Below are 20,104 nucleotides of genomic sequence, written 5' to 3'. Positions count from 1 at the left end.
GGGGGAGGGGAGTGAGGGGAGGGGAGTGAGGAGGGGGGAGGAGAGGGGAGAGGAGTGAGAGGAGGGGAGAGAAGAGGGGGAGAGGAGTGAGAGGAGGGGAGAGGGGTGGGGAGGCGAGTGAGGGGAGAGGAGGAGAGAGTGGGGAGAGGGGAGTGGGGAGAGTGGAGAAAAGAGGGGGGGAGGGGAGCGGAGGAGGGAGAGGAGGGGAGAGGAATGAGGGGAGGGAGTGGAGGGGGGAGTGGGGAGAGTGAGGAGAGTGGGGAGAGGGTGAGTAGGAGAGTGGGGAGAGTGAGGAGAGGGGAGAGTGGGGAGAGGGAGAGTGGGGGGAGAGTGGGGAGAGTGAGGAGAGGGGGAGAGTGGGGAGAGGGAAGAGAGGGAAGAGTGGGGGGAGAGGGGAGAGTGTGGAGAGCGGGGAGAGTGAGGAGAGGGGAGAGTGGGGAGAGCGAGGAGAGGGTGAGGGGGAGAGTGGGGAGAGGGGAGAGGGGTGAGTAGGCGAGTGGGGAGAGTGGGGAGAGTGAGGAGAGGGGAGAGTGGGGAGAGTGAGGAGAGAGGAGAGGGGAGAGTGGGAGAGTGAGGAGAGGGGAGAGTGGGGAGAGTGAGGTGAGGGGAGAGGAGGAGAGTGAGGAGAGGGAGAGGGGAGAGGAAGAGAGGGAGGAGAGGGGGAGAGGAGGAGAGGGGAGAGGAGGAGAGGGAGGAGAGTGGGGAGAGGAGGAGAGTGGGGAGAGGAGGAGAGTGGGGAGAGGAGGAGAGTGGGGAGAGGAGGAGAGTGGGGAGAGGAAGAGAGTGGGGAGAGGAAGAGAGTGGGAGAGGAAGAGAGTGGGGAGAGGAAGAGAGTGGGGAGAGGAAGAGAGTGGGGAGAGGAAGAGAGTGGGGAGAGGAAGAGAGTGGGGAGAGGAAGAGAGTGGGGAGAGGAAGAGAGTGGGGAGAGGAAGAGAGTGGGGAGAGGAAGAGAGTGGGGAGAGGAAGAGAGTGGGGAGAGGAAGAGAGTGGGGAGAGGAAGAGAGTGGGGAGAGGAAGAGAGTGGGGAGAGGAAGAGAGTGGGGAGAGGAAGAGAGTGGGGAGAGGAAGAGAGTGGGGAGAGGAAGAGAGTGGGGAGAGGAAGAGAGTGGGGAGAGGAAGAGAGTGGGGAGAGGAAGAGAGTGGGGAGAGGAAGAGAGTGGGGAGAGGAAGAGAGTGGGGAGAGGAAGAGAGTGGGGAGAGGAAGAGAGTGGGGAGAGGAAGAGAGTGGGGAGAGGAAGAGAGTGGGGAGAGGAAGAGAGTGGGGAGAGGAAGAGAGTGGGGAGAGGAAGAGAGTGGGGAGAGGAAGAGAGTGGGGAGAGGAAGAGAGTGGGGAGAGGAAGAGAGTGGGGAGAGGAAGAGAGTGGGGAGAGGAAGAGAGAGTGAGGAGTGCGGAGAGGAGTGAGGGGAGAGGAGGAGTGAGGCGAGAGAGTGGAGAAACAGGGAGGGAGAGGAGAGGGGGGAGGGGAGTGAGGAGATGGGGGAGTGAGGAGGGGGGAGGGGAGTGAGGGGAGGGGAGAGAAGAGGGGAGAGGAGTGAGGGGAGGGGAGAGGAGGGGAGAGGGGTGGGGAGGCGAGTGAGGAGAGGGGAGAGGAGGAGAGGGGAGTGGGGAGAGTGGAGAAAAGAGGGGGGAGGGGAGGGGAGGGAGGGGAGGGAGAGGAGGAGGGAGGGGAGAGGGAGAGGAGTGGGGAGGGGAGAGGAGTGGGGAACGCAGTGGGGGGAGGGGAGGGAGAGGAGTGGGGAGGGGAGTGGGGAGGGAGAGGAGTGGGGAATGCGGTGGGGGGAGGGGAGGGAGAGGAGTGGGGAACGCGGTGGGGGGAGGGGAGGGAGAGGAGTGGGGAACGCGGTGGGGGGAGGGGAGGGAGAGGAGTGGGGAGGGGGAGCGCAGTGGGGGGAGAGGGCGCACTCACCGACTTGCAGGTGGGCGCCAGCTTCTTGAGCAGGAATGGGATGGTGATCTGCAGCAGAGCCTCCCGGAAAAAGCGCTTCCGCACGGTGCTGCTGTCATAGTCGTATTTCTGCCAGGAAGAGCGGCCAGGGCACAGGAGGCTCTGGGTCAGGGAGCTCCACCGGTCCCAGTCTGACCCGAGCCCCAGCACCCCCCTGGGTGGAGGGGTGGGGCCTGGCCGGGCGGCTCACCTTCAGCACCCGCTCCAGGATGCGCTGGATGGACTTGCACAGCTCCTCCTTGGTGGGCCCCTTCCCCAGCTCCTGGTGCAGGAGGGTCTCGAAGGTGTACACGGCGTTGTCCATTTGCTGCCGGCAGGGCACACCACGGGGCACGTGAAAGGGGTGCCCGCCGGGAGGAGGGGGCGCCTGTGTGCTCAGCTGCCCGTTCACTCACTCACTCCTGTACTGTCTGGTGTGCTGGCTCAGGGCCGGGCACTGGGGCCACTCCCTGCCTCAGGGAAACAGAGGCCCTGGGCCCTGTGGGAAGGGGCTTAGGGAGCAAGACCCCGGAGGAAGGGGTCTCTGAGACCCTTAGCCAGGGGGGGCGAGGGACAGGGTCCAAACAGACCAGAGAGCAGAGTAGCGCAGAGCACGCGGGGGCCGAGTGTGGCTGCCGTGAGGCCCGTGGGGACGACGAGGGCGGCTGGGGAGGAAGGCCACGGCGGCAGCCTCTTCCCCAGGAGATGGGGACCTGGGGGCGGCGGGGGCAGCTGGGGTAGCACCCTGGGCTCACCTCACGCATGAGGATCTGGGCTCGCTGCTTGAACACAGACGTGCTGGACACGTCAAAACGCTGCTGCAGCCCATCGAGCCGCAGCGGCTCCATCTTCTCATAGCAGCTCTGCATCTTGAGGGGGTGGTACGCCAGCTGGGACAGCTTCTCCATGTACTGCAGGGAGGCAGAGACACGCGGGACCTGAGCTGGGGCCGCCAGAGGAGCCAGGCAGCCCCCCAGCCCCTGGGCCCGGCACCCGGGAAGGCCATCCGGGGGTGGCGGTCACAAGGGCAAGCGCTGGAGGACCCAGGACAGGAAGCATGAGGATCTGAAGGCAGGAGGAGCGGGGTCCAGCAGCACAACGTGTGGGGAGAGGCCAGCCCGGCGCTGGTGACCTTGGGCAAATCGCTCACCTTCTCTTAGCCTCCAAGTCACGAGCTGGTTTTTCATGATCTCTACGGTCTTCTATGGCTCTCAAATTCTATGATTATTATTGTCAATGGACTCCTCAGTTTGGGGTGTAGAAGACGCTAAGATTACAGGACCAATTCTGTCTACACCTGACAATTATGTGGGGTTCCAGGCAGCCGACTACCCCAATATGGGGTCTGTGGAAGACCGTTCACCCCGAGAACCAGAGCACTCAGAAGTGAGAGAGGCTGGCTGCATTTGTGGGGTGCACGCAGACCCTCCGTTCACAGGTTATGCCCCGGAGGGGAGCGGCCAGCCCTGATCACAGTGAGGGCCTGACGGGGGCCAGACCAAACCCAAACCCGGGGCCATGCCTGGCTCACCTCGCCCAGCTTGTCGATGCTGCCCTCATTGATGACGTTCAGGTTCATGTCGGTGACCTCCTTGAAGAAGACGTCCCGCACTTCGGTGAAGCCCTGGCTGGTGGGCACCATCAGGGCCTCCAGGATGGACGGGATATAGGGCTGGACATGATTCCGGACACACACCTCCGCCTTGGGGAGGATGGAGGCTGCGCAGAGGGAGCTGGTTAGCGGATGGCATCCCCGGTAGCAACTCCCACCATCCCAGACCCCCAGGCTAGAGGCAGGCGGTCGTATTATTCTTTAAAGAAAACCCCTGGTGACAACATTAGCAAACTGAAGGATTCTTGAGGAACGGCTGATAATGCAGCACAAATAACAGGGAGTTCCGAGACTGGACCCCGATGTTCCTGACACTGTGACGGCAAGAAACTAAGAAAACGGCTAGTGTGAAGGTCTCTAGGTTGGCAGTTTTTCTGTTCAGCTAGAGGAAGAGAACTCACCTTTGGGGGTCTTGCTCCTTCGTTTAAAAAAAAAAATGGAAAACACTTCAGTGGCTTCAATGAGCCTCTGGGTTTTGCAAACCCCGATTCTGCCCTGGAATGGTGTGGCCTGACTCAGCCCACCTATGGAAAAGGCTGCCTCCCTGTGGGCAGGGACCGTCTCCAGGACATTCTGACCAAGGCATTTTTTAGCCAGGGGGTGTTTTGACGTCCCTCCTTCTCCCCTGCCCAGCTAACATTATTTGTTCCACACAATAAATGTCAACTCTCGGGGTCCTCCCCAGCTCACAGTGAGCACAGCGGTTAGAGAATAACCTCGGGCAACTGACAACAGTCACAACTGTGGCCAGCGTGTGACGGATGACAAGTGAGTGAAAGGATCCCATCAGGCTCAGAACAGAAAGGAGCATCAGCTGACCAGAAAGGCTGGCTGAATGTGAATCACCGAAGTCAAGCTGATGTCGCTAAAATGACACATGGTAGATCTGATGACAAAGATGAAGAGAAGGCTTGAACCTCCTCAGCGTCATTTAGGTCACCAAGATCTGAGTCTATAGAAATAACAGCTGACAAACAACTCCCAGGGGTTGGAAGAACAATGCCTCAGATTTGATTCTGGTGTTTCAAAAGTAATCAATGAATCAAGTCCTTCCTGTGAAATGCAAACGGATCCCTGAAACAGGCAGGAGGGACCCCCTGACCCCGGAGGGCGGGTGGTCCCAGCACGTCCACCAGGTGATGACAGCCATAGCAGGTGGCCCTCCTACCTCGGATCTTGCTGGCCAGATGCTCCTTGGAGGTGATGATCTGGTCCATGTCGGTGCGGATGACCGCCTCCATGGCCGGCCGGGCCAGCTGCAGCTTGGACAGCACGGCCTCCAAGCGTGCCTTGGCCTGTTCATACACCATGCGGTACACGGTGTCCGAGATCTGTGGGCAGGGCGGAGGTGTCAGCGCCAGGCCGAGGGTGCCAGGCGGCTGCAGGCCCCCCACCCCTGCTCCCAAGCCCAGGCCTGCCCACCTGGATCCACTGCCGCTGTCGCTCCTGCGGTTTCCCCTTCAGCCGGGGGGCGAGCTCTGCCTTCAGCTCAGGGCCCAGCTCCTCCATCACCAGGTTGCTCAGGATCTAGGACCGGGAGGCACAGGCCGGGGCAGGGGTCGGAGCATGCCCAGCCCCTCCATATTCCGGCAAGCCCGGCCACTCAAACCCCCCCTCAAAGAGCTGCTCTGGGCTTCCCTGGTGGCGCAGTGCTTGAGAGTCCGCCTGCCGATGCAGGGGACACGGGTTCGTGCCCCGGCCCGGGAAGATCCCACATGCCGCAGAGCGGCTGGGCCCGTGAGCCATGGCCGCTGAGCTTGCGCGTACGGAGCCTGTGCTCCGCCACGGGAGAGGCCACAGCAGTGAGAGGCCTGCGTACCGCAAAAAAAAAAAAAAAGCTGCTCTTTGCTCCACGTCTCCATTGCCCTCCCTCCTAAGCATCATTCCCACAGGTCCCAGCTCACCTGCTTGGGTGTCCTGTAGGATCCTGTAGGGGCCCCACCTCAGGACCGTTGCACATGCTGCCACCCTGTCTGGAATACCACACCCTTCCCCCCTTGCCTGCACATGCAAGTGTGTGCGTTTACTTGTCACACGTCTGTTTCTCCTTCTAGGCAGCTCCCTGAGGGCCAGGACTGCGTCCCTCTTACAGTGCACCCCAGCACCTAGTCCAGGGTCGGTGCTCAGTTAATGACTGAACAAAATAACAAGCAGCCCCTGCTGCGGGATCACCTCAGCCTCCACCCGTCCGAACCTGCAGCCAGGCTCCAGAGCCCTTGCCTGTGGCCCCGCGCTGACTTGCGCAGCCCCCCCGCCAGCCTCCATGGCCTCACCTGCAGCTCGTTCCCACACAGCATCTCCCAGGTGCCGTACAGCTCCTTGGACTGGCGGTACATGCGGATGGCGTCCGTGAACGCGGGGCCCTCCACCTTGGAGTCCTCGGGGATCCCTGCCCGGGAGAGGGATGTAGAGAGGAGGTCGGTAGGATGGCCCGTGCCCTCCACCGAGACCAATGGGTTGACTGCCCAAACTCCCCCCACCTCTGACCCCCACGGCTCTTGTAGTAACAGCATCAGTAGTTGTTGCAGTGACAGTAACGATGAGAACCCACCAGCAGCAGTGGACAGTAAGACAGCCCTGCTCTGTATCCTCATCTCCTTCAATCCTCCCAACCAGCCCGAGCTGTGGGCACTGTCGTTTCCTCTGCTTTTCCAGATGAAGAAACAGGCTCCGAGGTCAGGCCACTGCCGAGGGTCCAAGGCCAGTGAGCAGCAGAGCCAGGACCAGAAGCCACCACCACCACCAAGGAGAGGCCACCCAGCATGGCAGACGGCATACCAGAGGCACCCAGAGACCCTCCCTCCACCAGGGGCCTGCCAACCTCCCCCGCAAAGGGCAGGACTGTACAGTCTCAGCTTTGTGGGCCAGACGATCTCCGTCCCAGCCACTCAACCTGCCGTTGTAGCAGGAAAGCAGCCGCAGGCGGTGTGTGAACAAACGAGCCGATAAAACTGGATTTATTAAAATAGGCGATGAGCCCAATTTGCCTCGTAGCCTCGCTGCAGGTCATTGAACCCTAAGGGACCTCAGTTCTCCCTTGTGAATAGTGGGAACAATGACCAGCCTGGCCTCACACACCCACTGTGGGGCTGCAGGGACCACAGTGTGGACTGCGGAGGCAGGGCCTGGGGGCGGGCCCAGTGGGCACCACGTCGCACTTTATTAGTAACTGCAGCCACGAATGGCTCCTGCTGCCCTGGGCCCGCCTTGCTCACCGCCGTGCATCCAGGGGGCTGGAAATACCACTTCTCACTCCTGTCGATGATGGTGGCGGTGGTGGCCCAGATGAGTTTGCCCACCTCCCCCGTGCTGGCGAGGGGGTCAGTGAACAAGGCATGGGCCTCAGACTGGGCGCTGGGGAGGCAGGCTGCAGGAAGTCGCAACATCTGACTTCGGGACGAACGTGGTTAAACACCTCGCAGCCAGCCAGCTGGCGGCTACCCTGGCCACGAGCCTGTGACCGCTGCGTCCCCAGAGCCACGGGAAGGGGAACTGGCAGCCAGTGCCTCCGAAACCCCGACCTCCACTGCAGTGACCATGGGCTGAGTCACCCCCCAGAGAAGAGGCCCCTCTCTGGCGTGGGGAGAACCCCTCCCCCTCCACATCCGCTGACCCAGGAATCACCCTGCCTGGTGGGGCTGGAAGAGAGCTCAGAGGTGGGGAAACTGAGGCCCAGCCCCAGCCCTGCAGTGGCAGCTCCGTGGACCGGGATGGGGGCGTGAGGGGTGTCTCACCCTGCATTTCAGGGACCTGAGATGAGGAGGGAGTCACAGGGGCAGAGCAGGGGTGTCCCAGCTGGGGTGCCGCGCAGAGCCCTGGGGCGGGTGCTGCCCAGCTGGGCCAGGGGAGGAAGCCCCTCAGGCTTAAGGAGGGGCACCATCTCCCAGAGACCAGGTTTTGCCTAGAACAATCCAGCCGTGCGCTATATGCAGCCTTTCTCACATTGGGGCATTTACAGTCTGCAGACGGCAAGCCGGGTGTACCCGGCAGGGTCGCTCTCCAGGTGGCAGGACGCTGAGCCAGAGGGTTGGGCAGCAGGAAGGAGGCCGCCGATGCCGCCTCAGACCCTCAGGACGTCCCTACTCTGCTCGCCGAGTGGCTGAATCAAAAGGGCGGGTGACCCCTCCCGAGCTCCTCCCCTGAGCCTGGCTGTGAGCGGCTGAACTGTGTCCCTTCAAAGTCCTATGTTGAAGTCCTGACCCCCAGCGCCCTCAGAATGTGACTGACTGCAGACAGGGACTAGAGAGGAAATTAAGTTAAAACGAGGGGCTCAGGCTCGGCCCTGATCCCATATGTATGGCTGGTGTCCTCAGAAGAAGAAATCTGGACAAATTGCGCACACAGAGCGGGGACTGTGTGAGGACACAGGGAGACGGCAGCTGCCTGCTGGTCAGGGAGAGACACCTCGGAAGAAAACAGACCTGCTGACATCTGGATCTCGGGCTTCCAGCCTCCAGAATTGTGCAAAAATAAATTTCTGTCGTTTAAGCCGCCCAGTCTCTGGTCCCGTGTTACGGCAGACTAAGGCTGAGACCGCACACGCATTCCCTCACCTAACTCCCCAAACAGCTCCCAGAGGGACAGCTGTTCTCAGCCCCACTCTCCCCATGAGGAAACGGGCTCAGGGAGGCAAAGTCACTGGCTCGAGGCCACACCGCTAGGGAACGGCAGCCCCAGGGCCTGAACCCAGGACTGGCCGACTCTAGAGAGACCTGGAGACTTCCTGCCTGTGGGGTCCTCAGGGTCAGGCTGAGAAAGGAAGCTACATTCCTCAGGCCCGGGCAGCAGGCAGACAGGAAGAGGCCTTGACCTCTGCACCCCAGGCCCAGCCCGAGGGGGCAGCTCCGTGCCCCGCTGCCTCTTGCTGCCCCAGCTGCTCCGGGAATGCAGGATGTGGGCGGGGGCCAGACGAACTGTGTCCACCCAGCTCGGCCTCCTTCCCCAGCCACCCCCCACTTCCTGGCAGCCCCTGGAGTGAGCAATTCCAGGCCCTGCAAATTCCAGGCCCATCCCCCGAGGAAGCCGAGAACTTTCCCACAGTCCTCAGGGTGGAGGAAAGGCTCCTCTAAAACCACCCTGTCAGCTCCCAACACCTTGCGGCCGCAGGACGCCTCTCCCCCCGCCCCAGCAGCTCTCCCCGGCCTCCCCTCCTGCCCACAGGACCCACACCCATACCCCTCAGCCTCCTGGCGGAGCGCTCGCTATGTGCTAGGCACGGGGCCAAGAGCTCTACCCAACCCAGCTCATGTATTCCTCCCCACGATCCAGCAAAGCTTATCACAACTGCCATTGTGCGCACGGGGAACCGAACGGCGGCTCTTCCCCACCTGGTCTGTCCCCACCCGGCCTGGCCTGGGGTCACCTGGCCAGGTCTGCCATTAGCCTTGGAAACCTTCAGAGGGAGGAGCTGGGCCAGGGAGGGGGGAGGAGGAGGGACGGTGCCCCAGGCCAGGCAGCCGGAGCCCAGATCGCCTCGGCCGGTCCTGGCCCCTCAGCCCCCGGGGACCTGGGAACAGGAGGCTCTTTGTCGGCGGCAGGGGCTGGCCTGACTAAAGACCTGGTTCCTGCCGCCCGGCAGATTCCAGCCGGGGCAGAAGCAGCCCTGGAGAGCGGAGAGGACAGGGGACAGGTGGGGTGAGCCGAGTCACCGCACAGCCGCCTCCAGGCGTGGGTACCCACTGTCCATCCAGCGGGTGGAGCTGCGCCCCAGGCATGCCAGGCGGGGAGAGTAGGGCAGAGGCAAGGGCAGGGCGGGAGCAGCGGCCTCCCTCTGCTGCCCAGAGGCCAGGTCACCGGGAAGGAATTTCAGGGTCCAGGATGGGGTTGCTCCTCCCATAAGGGCAGGAAGCCCCTCATGCCCCACCCCTCCGGCTGAGAGACAGTCACAAGCCTTTTTGATCAAACTCCTTAAAGCCCCACAAGGCCCTCCAGACCTGACCCCAGCGCCCCCTCCAGGCCCATTTCCAGGCACCCCCTCCCCACTTCAGGGTCTCGTGTATCCTCCTCTAAACTGCCCACACCCCTGGGCCTCTCTTCATGCTTGCTGCGACCTCCGTCTGGAACTCACCTCCCTCTGCTCTAGAACTATGCATCCTCCAGGTCTCAGCTGAACCCCGGCCTCCTCAAGGAAGCCCCCCGATCTACCCCTCCCCACACACAGGATCAGCACCCCCCAGTACATACACACACTCCAGGTTCCCCAGGTGGCTCCCACCCGGCACCCAGCACAGCTGTGACTCATCACCGCCTGGTGTCCTCATCTGTTTAACATCTGTCTCCCCACCAGGCTGCCGGCAGCACGGGGACAGGGGCCATCCTCAGTGCCCAGCCCTGGGTCTGGCTCAGAGACATTAAAAGGTTTGTTAAGTGAATGAGTGACCTGGGAGAGACCTTGTAACTTTGCAGACGGGGACAATGAGACCCTGAGGGAGGAAGGGAACTTCCCAGACCCGGGTCCAGGTCCCTGAGAAGAAAGCATTGTAGCATAAAAAAATCTTTACCAAGCGTTGAGTGGATGCTCACTGTTCACAAACCCTCTGAGACACAGGAGAGATTATTATCCCCATTTTACAGAGGTTTCAAAAGGTAAGTTGGTCTCCTAAGGTCCTGTTGCTGGCAAGTGGCAGAATCAGGATTTTTATCTTGTGACCCAAGGGCTCAACAACTGCATCCCTCTGAGAACAATAACCCAAATTCTGTTTAAGAGCATCACAGAACTGTTTTCATCAAGGAAGACGGTGAAGGGCAGCATGACAGTGGTTTCGAACAGCCCCAGAAGGAAACGCAGAACAGCTCATAGAGCAGGGTGGCCACACCGCACTCAGCCACTAGGTGTCGCCACTCAGCACATAATCCACGTAACCCCGCTCCCAGCTCCTGGTGCCTAAAGGCGGCTCACCGTTGTTGCAGTGGCGGACGCAGTCCTGCAGGACAGCCTGCCACTTGTCCTGCTCAGCTTCCGTCATCATGCAGAAGTAGTAGTGACGCGCAGAAGGATGCCAGAGGATGAGCGGGAACTGCGTGGGGCACTTGAGGACGGGGGCAGTGCCCGATTTTGATGTGGTCCCTGTGGAGACAGTGCCCTCTGAACAGCTGCCCTCTGTGGCTTCCCTCGGCCAGAGGACGCCAGCAGCTGACCCCTCGCCCTGCCATGAGGGGCAGGCTCAGGTCCAGAGAGAGCTGGCCTGTCCCGGGGTGACCAGAGAGTCAGTGGGGAGGCCACGTCCTTCTCTCTTGCTCCACAGCCCGGCTAAAGGAATGTCAGACTCCCCCAGCACGTTTCTCAGAGCTGGTAACGCAGCCACCTCCCTGGGGTCAGGTTCTAAACTCAGTGCAGGGGGCACAAATAACACAGGGTCAGAGCCCTCAGGGTCAAAGGCCAAGCATTCCCTTCTTGGGTTTCCCTTCAAATTTCAGCAGCAGAGGCCAAAGTGTGGCTTAAATGTCCAAGGGGGAGGGAGGTATGGATGTGGGAGATAGAGAATAAATAAAAGGGGATTTTTCTCTCTCTGTTTAGTCCGCATAGATATTCGAGATCCAGTGAGATAAGTGGTCCTGGGCTGTGACCTTGCCACTCCTGTTAATAACAGGACAATGGCAGTTCTTCTCTGGGCCCTGGCTCTGGGTCCCTGCGCTCAGCTCAGCACACACAGCACCTCGTGGGGTCTACATAACACCCCAAGGTCAGCCCTCTCAGGGCAGGGGCTGGAATCCAGGAAAGCCAGACTCCAGCTGAGCCCTCAACCACCAAGTCCCACACAAGGGTAAAAGCTGCCCCCAAAGGCCAGCACCTCCCTCACCCCTTGGTCTCCCTGGGATCGTCTAAGAGGCAGATGTCATCCCACAAGTTTTCTGGGTGTCTCTGATGGGGTGGGGTCGCCTAGGATAGCTCCTTACAAATGCGGTATTGACTCAGCAGTTTGCAAATTGGGGCACCTGGATCACCTTCTCCTGGAAGCCTCTCAGGGACCCAGGGAAGAGGCAGGGTGGAGAGAGGTCCCCCTGCACAGCTGTGACCGCCCGGCTCAGGAAGCAGGGGCTCGGGTGGGGCAACCCCAACGCACTATGTGGCCACAGGAAAACCCCTCTCAGGCCTCCCTTTGGAGGCTCAGGTTGTGCCGGGCGCCTGCGGCTGGCTCTAGGCCCAGCTGGTTTTCCTGCAGGCGTGGAGCCTGGAGCTCCAGGAGCAGGGGCGCCCTCTGCCCTGGACAAATCCCTGGGTGCTTCGCCTGGGATGGGTGGTCCTTTACCTGGTAAGGAGTTGCCAACAAGCTCCAGGTACTGGTCCAAGGAGGTGAGAATTTTGTAGCCCGCACTGTTGATGACAGCTCGGGGTGGGACCTGCCGCTCATAAGCCTGAGGAGGGGGCAAGAGAGATGGTCCCTGGGGGTTACGTGTATGGCCAAGCCCAAACCCCGTCTCCATCCCTGGCTCCAGGGCCCCACTCAGTGTTGCCTGCCCCAGTCAGGGAAGAGGAGGAGGAGAAGGAAGAAGGGGAGGAGGGGGAGAGAGGACTTTGACCACCACCATGACTAGAGGCAACATGGTGTAGTGACCCGGACCCAGGGTCTGGGCTCAAATCCTGACTCCACTGAGTTCCGTCTGTGTGAGGCCAAGGATAAGCACCTCCTTTGCTTTCGTTTCCTCATCTATAAAACCAGTGTCGTAACAGTTCCTACCTCACAGGGCTGCATGAGGGCCCAGTGAGATAATCCACTTAACGCATAGCACAGTGCCTGGCACAGCAAGGGTCAGGGAGCACTGCTGAGGCGACTGCTATTATTCACCACTGCACCTACCGTCTCTACGGGCGGCAGCTACCACTAGCCGAGTGTTCATTACATGTCAGGTACTGTGCTCCGGTCTCTGCATGCTTCATTTCACAGAATTCTCACAAGCCAGGTGAGTACCATTATTAACCCCAAGTTCACACCGCTGGTAAGGTAGCTGACCTGCACGCGAACCTGGTCTGTCAGCCCCTAGAGCCCAGGGTCTTGGACCATTTCCCTGAACTGTCCACTAACTTCTTAGGTCCCCTTGGGAGGCGAATGAGGATTGGCCGCTGCTTTCTTACACCCCTGGGGAGAAAAAATAGTCCTGATGTAGGAGCTCATACAGCAGGGGTGCCATGCTGCACTCAGCCACTAGGTGTCACCACTCAACACATTCCTTAAGAGTGGCTGGAACCTCCAGGGCAACGATTTTCAAAGTGTGGTCCCTGATTAGCAGCATCAGTGTCACCCAGGAACTTGTCAGAAATGCATATTCTTGGGCCCCCTCCAGACCCGAATCAAACTCAGGGTAGGCCCAGCAACCTGCTTTTTAACAAGCCCTCCCGGTGAGGCTGGTGCATCCCTCAAAACAGAGGGCGCTCAAGCCTGTCCTTCGGCTGTTCAGCAGAAATGTCTGGTAGAAGGAGGGTCTGTGGCTCAACCAGGTGGGGCTTCCCTAAGGGCCCAAAGCAAAGGAACAATCGAAGGACACCCATCCCCCCACTGCAGGGCACAGAGTTGCAAGGGGGGCATCCGGAAGGAAACAGATAGGACCACCAGCCAGGGGTCCTCTGAGGCAGGGAACGGCCAGTTAGCTGCCGCTGTTGAAGAGCAAGTAAGGGAGGGGCTGGGGAGCAGCAGGAAGCCCAGGCGGGAAGGTGGCTGAGGGCGAGGAGGGCGCTGGAAATGGAGAGATTCGGAGGGCCTCGGGGGTGGGCAGGAGCCAGCAACGCGTGGCCAATGGGGGGAGAGGCAGAGTGAAAGGGGACCCCAGAGAGCTGGGTGCCTGGATGGATGAAATGCCACTTAGAGAGGGCAGGCAGCACAGCAAGGTATGGGGAGGCCGGAAGGGGTGAGGGGAGGCTGCTGAGGTTCTGCTGTGGCCCTGGCAACAGCCAGTGCGGGGAGGAGGGGAGGGATGCGGGTGGAGGTACGGAGTCTCAGGCTTAGGAATGGGGGCCATGCAGCATCAACTACTGTAGAAGACAGCAAGCCAGGGGAGGCTGCGGAGAAGGGGAAGAAGCGGCCTGGCCAGGCCTGGGAGAAGCTGGGGTGGGCTGGGGGCCTCACCACTTTGTTCTCGTAGAGCACCAGCCCATAGTTGTGCGGCACGAGGCTGAAGCGGTTCCTCCACTTCTTGCTGTCCTCCTGGTACTGGAAGAGGTTCCCCGAGAAGATGATGCGCTCATCCAAGGGCACCTATGGGAGGGAAAGGGCAGGGAGTGAGACCCAGCCTGGGAATGGGGTCCTCCAAGAAGGTGAGCACGTCCTCCATCCTGACCTCACCAAGGCCCCCGAGGCAGGGCCGCATGTCACACATTTGGCAGATGAGGAAAGTGAGGCTCAGGGCAGTGAAGGGGGCCCCACTGGGGTCCAGGAGGATCAGCGGTAATGCCAGGACTTGAACCCAGGCCAGGCACCACAATACCGGACCCAGACAGAATCCCACCCCATCCTGGCCCTAGGCAGACACAGCTGCCTCGGGACAGGTCTCTAGAGCACGAGGCAGGCTGCTTCCCCATCCACCCCCACTGCAGCGTGGGTGTGCGACAGTCACTCCAGCCGGAGGGGACGTGCCCACCGGCCAGCACTGGTAAGGCCCCAGCACCTGGGCAAATCTCTTTCCAGCTCTGGGCCTGTTTCCCCTTGGGGCAACAAAAACCTGACCACGCTGGCTCCATAGAGCCTCCCCAGTTTCGACGGCTGACAAGATGGTCTCCGTGAATCTGGGTGGGAGAGGAGGGGACCTCAGCCTGGAGGGTTCCCGTCTGACCAGCATCCTGGTGAACTAGTGGCCAGTGTGGGCAGCAGAAACGCCCAGACCTTCCTGCAAAGCCCTAGCTTTGACTCGACCGCTGACTCAGTGTGACTTCAGCCCTGTCACATCACTTCCCTGAACCTCAGTTTCCTCATCTGTCAAATGGGACAGTGACAGCACCGACTTCACCGAGGTATCTCGAGGATTCTGTGCAAAGATCACGCAGGCAGTCGGCACCTGGCAGGCAGTACGATACGCGTAGCCACCATGACCACTATTGGGGTTACTGTCAGTGTCATTCTCCAGCTCCTCGGGCTGACTTATTTGGGGAGGGGGAGGGGTGGCGGTCCCAGAGCGAGTGCTTCCTGAGCAGACCCGCACGGGGAAGCTTCAGGAAAGGAGAGACAGGCCACAAGGGAGCAGCCCTCCTCCTGGATGGGAGGAGCTCAGGGAGTCAAGTGTTCCTGTTTCTCAGCAGCTTCTAGCTGTTCTACAACAAATACGGTGCCTTCTGCGAAAGGAAACATGCATCGTGTGTAATAAAGGGAGAAAGTATTGATATTGTCCTAATGGTGCCTAACCCTTCCTAGCTTCCTCGCTCTGCTTCTGGGTCTGCCCCGCAGCTGGAGTCAGAGGTGAGCGGCCCCTCCCCAGGCATCCTCACCCCCCAGCCCTCTCCCTTCACATGCAGCCTCCTCTCCCCAGCAACTCCTCAAGGGGAAATACCAAAACATTCTTGGAAAATGAGGGCCTATTGTGCTCAAACAATAGGCCCCCGAAGACTGCTTCCTACCTAGGGATAAAAATATTTACAGGAAAAGAAAACGGTTCCCCCTACCATGCACCTCCCCACACACACACACAGAGTGGGCTTTGCCCAAGTCACAGAGCTGGGCTCAGTGGTCTATATTTAGACTGGGGCCTACTTCAACCCAGCTCTTGAATCCCCATCTCTCCTAGAAAGGAAAGAGCAGACAGAGCTCTCCCGACACCCTGGTCAGACCCTCACTCCCACCCCCAGGCCCCTGGTCTGCAGTCCTCCTCTCTGCTTAGAGCCGGAGCCCAGGCTTGGGCAGTGGGAGGCTGAGGGCACAAGCTCACCACCCAGGCGGGCCTGCCCGGGCGAGTGGGGCTCAGCAGCGCCCCCAAGTCCACCCCTAGATCCTGGGACAGCCCGTAATGGGTAGGTGGTGTGGGTTTGGGTTTTATTTTTAAGACTTTCAAGTGGCAGAGTCACGTGTCCACAGGGAGGTCTGCAGGAAACGGAACCCGACAGCCCAGGCCAAATACTTTGGACTCTGCAAAGCTCTCTGATGCCACGATGGGCATCTGCGGTAAATGGTGAATGGCTAGAGCACAGTCCCCAGGCTCCGACAGCCCGAGTTCCAGTCCCAGCTCCACGGCCCACAGCACGGGAGCCCAGACAGGTGACTCCACCTGTCCAAGCCTCAGTGCCCACATCTGGGATGGGGATGGGACTAAATCTCAGTCCCTCCGAGCAGTGTCGTACCGGCTGCATGAGCAGCACCCACACAAAAGGACTGCTGTTTTTATTACTACCATTACTGTGTTATTATTAACTGTATTGTTATTTATTGTATTATTCTTTCTTTTTTGTTTTAAGAGGAAATATCATTTATTTACTTACTTATTGATTTATTTATTTGCCACATCTTGCAGCATGTGGGATCTTACTTCCCTGGCCAGGGATCGAACCCATGTCCCCTGCATTGGGAGCACAGGGTCTTAACAACTGCACCGCCAGGGAAGTGTCCCTGTATTATTATTTCTACCAAAAACAATTTATGTGATGATGATGATGATTTCTAGTATTATATTGTTATCATGACTTAGCCTCACTTTACTGAATGACAAAATGGGACCAAAGATTCCTCCTTTTCAGGGATTGTGGGTGATTTCATCTTACTCTTCCTGCTTACATGTTACTCCTGTTTTCTTACCACAAATACTCAACCTTGTGGGTGTTAAAGGCGTTTCTCATGCAGAGTAAATGCTTAGCGCGTCAGGGAACCCCATTTCTGTCTTAGGTTATTGGGACCCAGGTTGCCTGTGACATTTCCTTCCAAATAGGAGAGCCATTCCAGTTCTGCCCACTGGAAGCAGCTCACCTGGGCTGGGTCCAAGGCCATCTTTCCTTTTAACAGGTGTGCTCCTGCCAGATACCCAGGCCAGGCCACATCTGCTGCCACAGGGTCAGGAGGTTGCCATGACATCAGACCAGACAGTCTTTTCTGGGCCCCAAATCAAAGGGAGGTGTGATGCTCTGAGAGGCTCTGACACACAGCCCTGACCTCCCCTCCACCCCAGGCAGGCTGGGGGTCAAGACAGAAAGAGACTTTGGTCAGGAATCTGGAACCTGGCTTGAATCCTGCTTCCACCACCCTGGGCCAGCCATTTAAAGGCTCAGCTTCGGGCCTCTGCACCTGCCATTCCCGTGGTCTGATATTCCTTCTCCCATCAGGTCTTCCACTGAGATGGCCCTTCTTCCAGGAAGCCCTCTTGGGCCACCCAGACAAGTCAGGCCCCACTGTCTGAGTCCACCCTGTCATCTCCTTCACAGCGCCCCACTTTATCGTGTAAAGGGCTGTTTACTGTCTCCCTGAGTGTCTGGGGGCAGCAAGGGCAGTGAGGCCCCAGCACCTGGCCCGTCACAGTCAGTGTGTGTCCCGACTAGGGGGCCTGTCTCTCGGCGGAATCCTTTAGTCTCAGTGGCAGCTCTCCCACTCCACTGACTTGACGCCTCCAGCCGTTCCTCCTGCTGAGATGACACCAAAGGGTGACAAATCCTCAAAGCCTGGGCAAGTGATGCCAGCCCCACCCCTTTGGTCTCATGATAAACAGGCACGTCTTTAGGCACTTGGTTTTGGGGGAGGGCGGGGAGTGGAACGAAACAACTCCCAGTGCGGGGCCTTTGCGGGCTCTTCCTTCTGCTCTGCCCCCTCCTGTCGCCCCCTGCACACCCCGCTATGCCCACGCCCCTGCCCACACCGTTCCCCCTTCCAGAGACGCCTTCCCAATAATCCGAATCCCACCTAGCCTTCAGAGCGCCATGCGATGCCCACCCCCTCCACAAAGCTGCTCTCTCCTCTGGCCCATGACTCTTCCCTCTGGGCACCATTTCACAGACAGAAGAACAGGCTCAGCAAGGTTACCCAGCAAGTGGGGACTCCCACCCCCATTTGTCCTCTCACTGAATCCGCATCCTCCTCTACGCAGGAGGTACCCATCTGGCAGATGAGGAAACAGCGTTGAAGCTTACATCAATGGCCCCGGCCACCAGTTAATAAAAGGATTTGAACCCAAGGCCCCCCCGAGTTCTGTCCCACCAGACCACAGGGTTCCAGCCTCCATCCCTCAGCTACAGCACTGCCCCCGGCCCCTCGAAGCCTGAGCGCGGGATAACCCGGGCAGCCCCGAAGAAGGCGACAGGACTGGGGGCGGAAGCTGTGGCGAGGCGAGCAAGGGCGACTTCACAGCCCGCCAACCATGGAAATCAGCCATGAATGCCCCGAGCCCCAGGCACTGGGGTTGGCTGGTCGACCAGTCTGATCCCCAGAGAGAAGCAGCTGGGCGCTCTGCCAGGGGCCACCAGCCAGGAATAAGTAGCCTCTGGGCTGCCACTCAGCCACTCCAGGGCCGGTACACCTGCAGAGGAGGGGGGCTGGCACCCTTCCTTCTCATCACCCCTCCCTCTGCCACCTGCCCGGCCATCCAGTGGGCAGAGGGTGAAGGTCACTGAAAGGGAATGACCCAAGTAATGGGACGTGCAGTGTCCTCAAACAGGACTTCCCTGGGCTGACACAGGGCCCCTGCAGCACCCCCAGAGGAGCAAGGGTTGGCCTCTTACCCCAAGTGCTCAGACCCAGGCCTGGCGGCTTCCAGCCAGGAACCCAGAGCCCCACCAGTGCCCCGGCTATCCCCTCACTTCCTCGGCGCCATTCCCATCCCCGGCCCCATGCCAGGGCAGACCACAGGATCCCCCTCCCCAGGAGGCTCTCCACCTCGTCCGGCCCATGCTGACCCCCAGGCTGGAGCCAGGCAGCTTCCAGTCCTCACTGGACAAATATTGACTGTGCAAACATAATCCTACCACTGATAATGGGATAATGACAAGGCCAGGGATGATGACAGCGTCAGCCAGCACCCGCCCAGCCCCAGGCGCCCAGCCGACAAATCTCTAATCCTCAGAGCCACCAGGTTCGGGAGGTGTGCTCGTCCGGGTTTACAGGTGAGCACATGAGGCTCCACAGGTGAGGTAACAGCTCGCGGGCACACAGAGTGTAAGAGAAGGAGCTGGGCTTGGACCAGGCCTGTCAAGATGACTCAGAGCCCCAGCTCTGCTGACGAAGGGGCTGGCCCGGGGGAGTCGCCCACGGTGCTAAGAGGACCTCGACACCACCACCAGGTCACCTGCCTATTCAGAAGCCGGGTGCGGCCCTTAGAGACCATCCAGCAACAATGGGAAACAGAGGCCATGGAGGCCGCCTTGCCCCTGGCCCAGCGCCTCTCACCTTGCGCCAGAGCAGCTGGGCCTGTGGCGCCCCGGTGCCCTCGATCTCGTGTCGCATGCTGTTGAAGAGAGCCACACCATACTGGTCCTCGTAGAAGCGGAGGAACTCCGTCAGGATCTTCCCGGTTTTCTCTGCAAGGGAGGGACAAAGGGGCCATGAGGTTGGTGCAGTTGTTTCCGGGCAGCAACCCTGCCCCAGGGAGGGGCACCCGCCTTGCCCCAAATCCCAGTTCATAAAATTGTCCGCACGAGCTCTGAGCTCTGTGTTTGCATCTGCACTGCATTCCTGGTAGGGGTGGTGCATTTCCCACACACACGTGGGTGAGCCTCTGGGCGGGGAAAAGGGCAATGACCCTGACAGAGAAACCACCAAAGACACGAGAAACCAACAGACACGTGAAAAGACGCTCGGCCTCACCAGCCAGCGAACAAACGCAAGCGGAACCAACCTGTCAGAACAGCCAGGACCAGCCGGGACGAGAACAGGCACCTTAACCAGAACTGTGGGAGTGGGAAGTTGGGACGGCCTTTTTGGAGGGGGACCACAGCTGCATGCAGTTCCAAGGGTGCATGGGTGCCCTTTGATGCTGTACTTGCTCCTGTAGGAATCCAGCCCACAGAACTCACACAAGGACAGCAGGCATCTACGCACCAGAAATCACCACAAACAAGCCAATTGTGCGCGTGGGGAATGATTCCATACCTAGCAGTTCACCCAGGACGGTCAGAAGATTAAGGGGACCTGGGTACAGGTACCAACAAAGGGAAGGTGTCCGTACTCGGCCACGTAAAGAAAACAGTGCTACGGAATCCCATACTGCATATCATCTCATTTAAAATTATTCCTGCATGTGCCTATGAGTTATTTATGCTTGGAGACCTCCAGAAAGAGGTCCGGGAGGCAGCACTCCAGGCTGTTAAGGGCGGCGCGCCTGGGTGTGGGAATGAGAAGCAGAGAGCAAATTTCAGTTTCTGCTTTCTTCACTTGTATAGCATTTGAACTATTTTATGAGCATGATTCTTTTCACAATAAAAAAATAAACATTCTAAAATCAACTCATCTACCAAGTTAACAACCCCTTTGCTTTCACTGGCTCTTTGCTTCTCTCTTCGGCTAAAGCAGTTTCTGAACGGAGAAGGCGAGGACTGGGGCACCAGAGCAAGCCCAGCACATGCTGCCTGGGTGTCCCCATTCACAGACGAAGAAACTGAGGTCCAGAGAGAGCTGTAACCCATGCCGAGGGCGCCTCCTCCTTGGGCAAGGCTTCCCGGTCCTGAGTAGCTGCA

At 59.5% G+C, this 20,104-nt stretch overlaps 1 protein-coding gene across 1 annotated transcript in view; it reads right to left on the bottom strand.

The window, feature by feature from the left end:
- The window catches only part of NIBAN2 (niban apoptosis regulator 2), a 53,069-nt gene that overhangs the window by 2,093 nt on the left and 30,872 nt on the right, over window positions 1-20,104 (bottom strand). Inside the window, exons 2-12 of the mRNA XM_060153681.1 lie at window positions 18,819-18,949; window positions 13,599-13,727; window positions 11,787-11,892; window positions 10,436-10,603; window positions 5,811-5,926; window positions 4,960-5,064; window positions 4,706-4,868; window positions 3,457-3,644; window positions 2,681-2,836; window positions 2,137-2,253; window positions 1,884-2,015 (exon numbers count right to left, since the gene is read on the bottom strand). Of these exons, the coding sequence (XP_060009664.1) occupies window positions 1,884-2,015; window positions 2,137-2,253; window positions 2,681-2,836; window positions 3,457-3,644; window positions 4,706-4,868; window positions 4,960-5,064; window positions 5,811-5,926; window positions 10,436-10,603; window positions 11,787-11,892; window positions 13,599-13,727; window positions 18,819-18,949 (1,511 nt within the window). The remainder of the gene's footprint in view (window positions 1-1,883; window positions 2,016-2,136; window positions 2,254-2,680; window positions 2,837-3,456; window positions 3,645-4,705; window positions 4,869-4,959; window positions 5,065-5,810; window positions 5,927-10,435; window positions 10,604-11,786; window positions 11,893-13,598; window positions 13,728-18,818; window positions 18,950-20,104) is intronic.

This window comes from Lagenorhynchus albirostris, chromosome 7 (assembly GCF_949774975.1).
Source record: "Lagenorhynchus albirostris chromosome 7, mLagAlb1.1, whole genome shotgun sequence".
Taxonomy (NCBI): Eukaryota; Metazoa; Chordata; class Mammalia; order Artiodactyla; family Delphinidae; genus Lagenorhynchus; species Lagenorhynchus albirostris.
The sequence above is the reverse complement of the archived record's forward strand: the minus strand, read 5'-3'. Positions and strand labels throughout refer to the sequence as shown.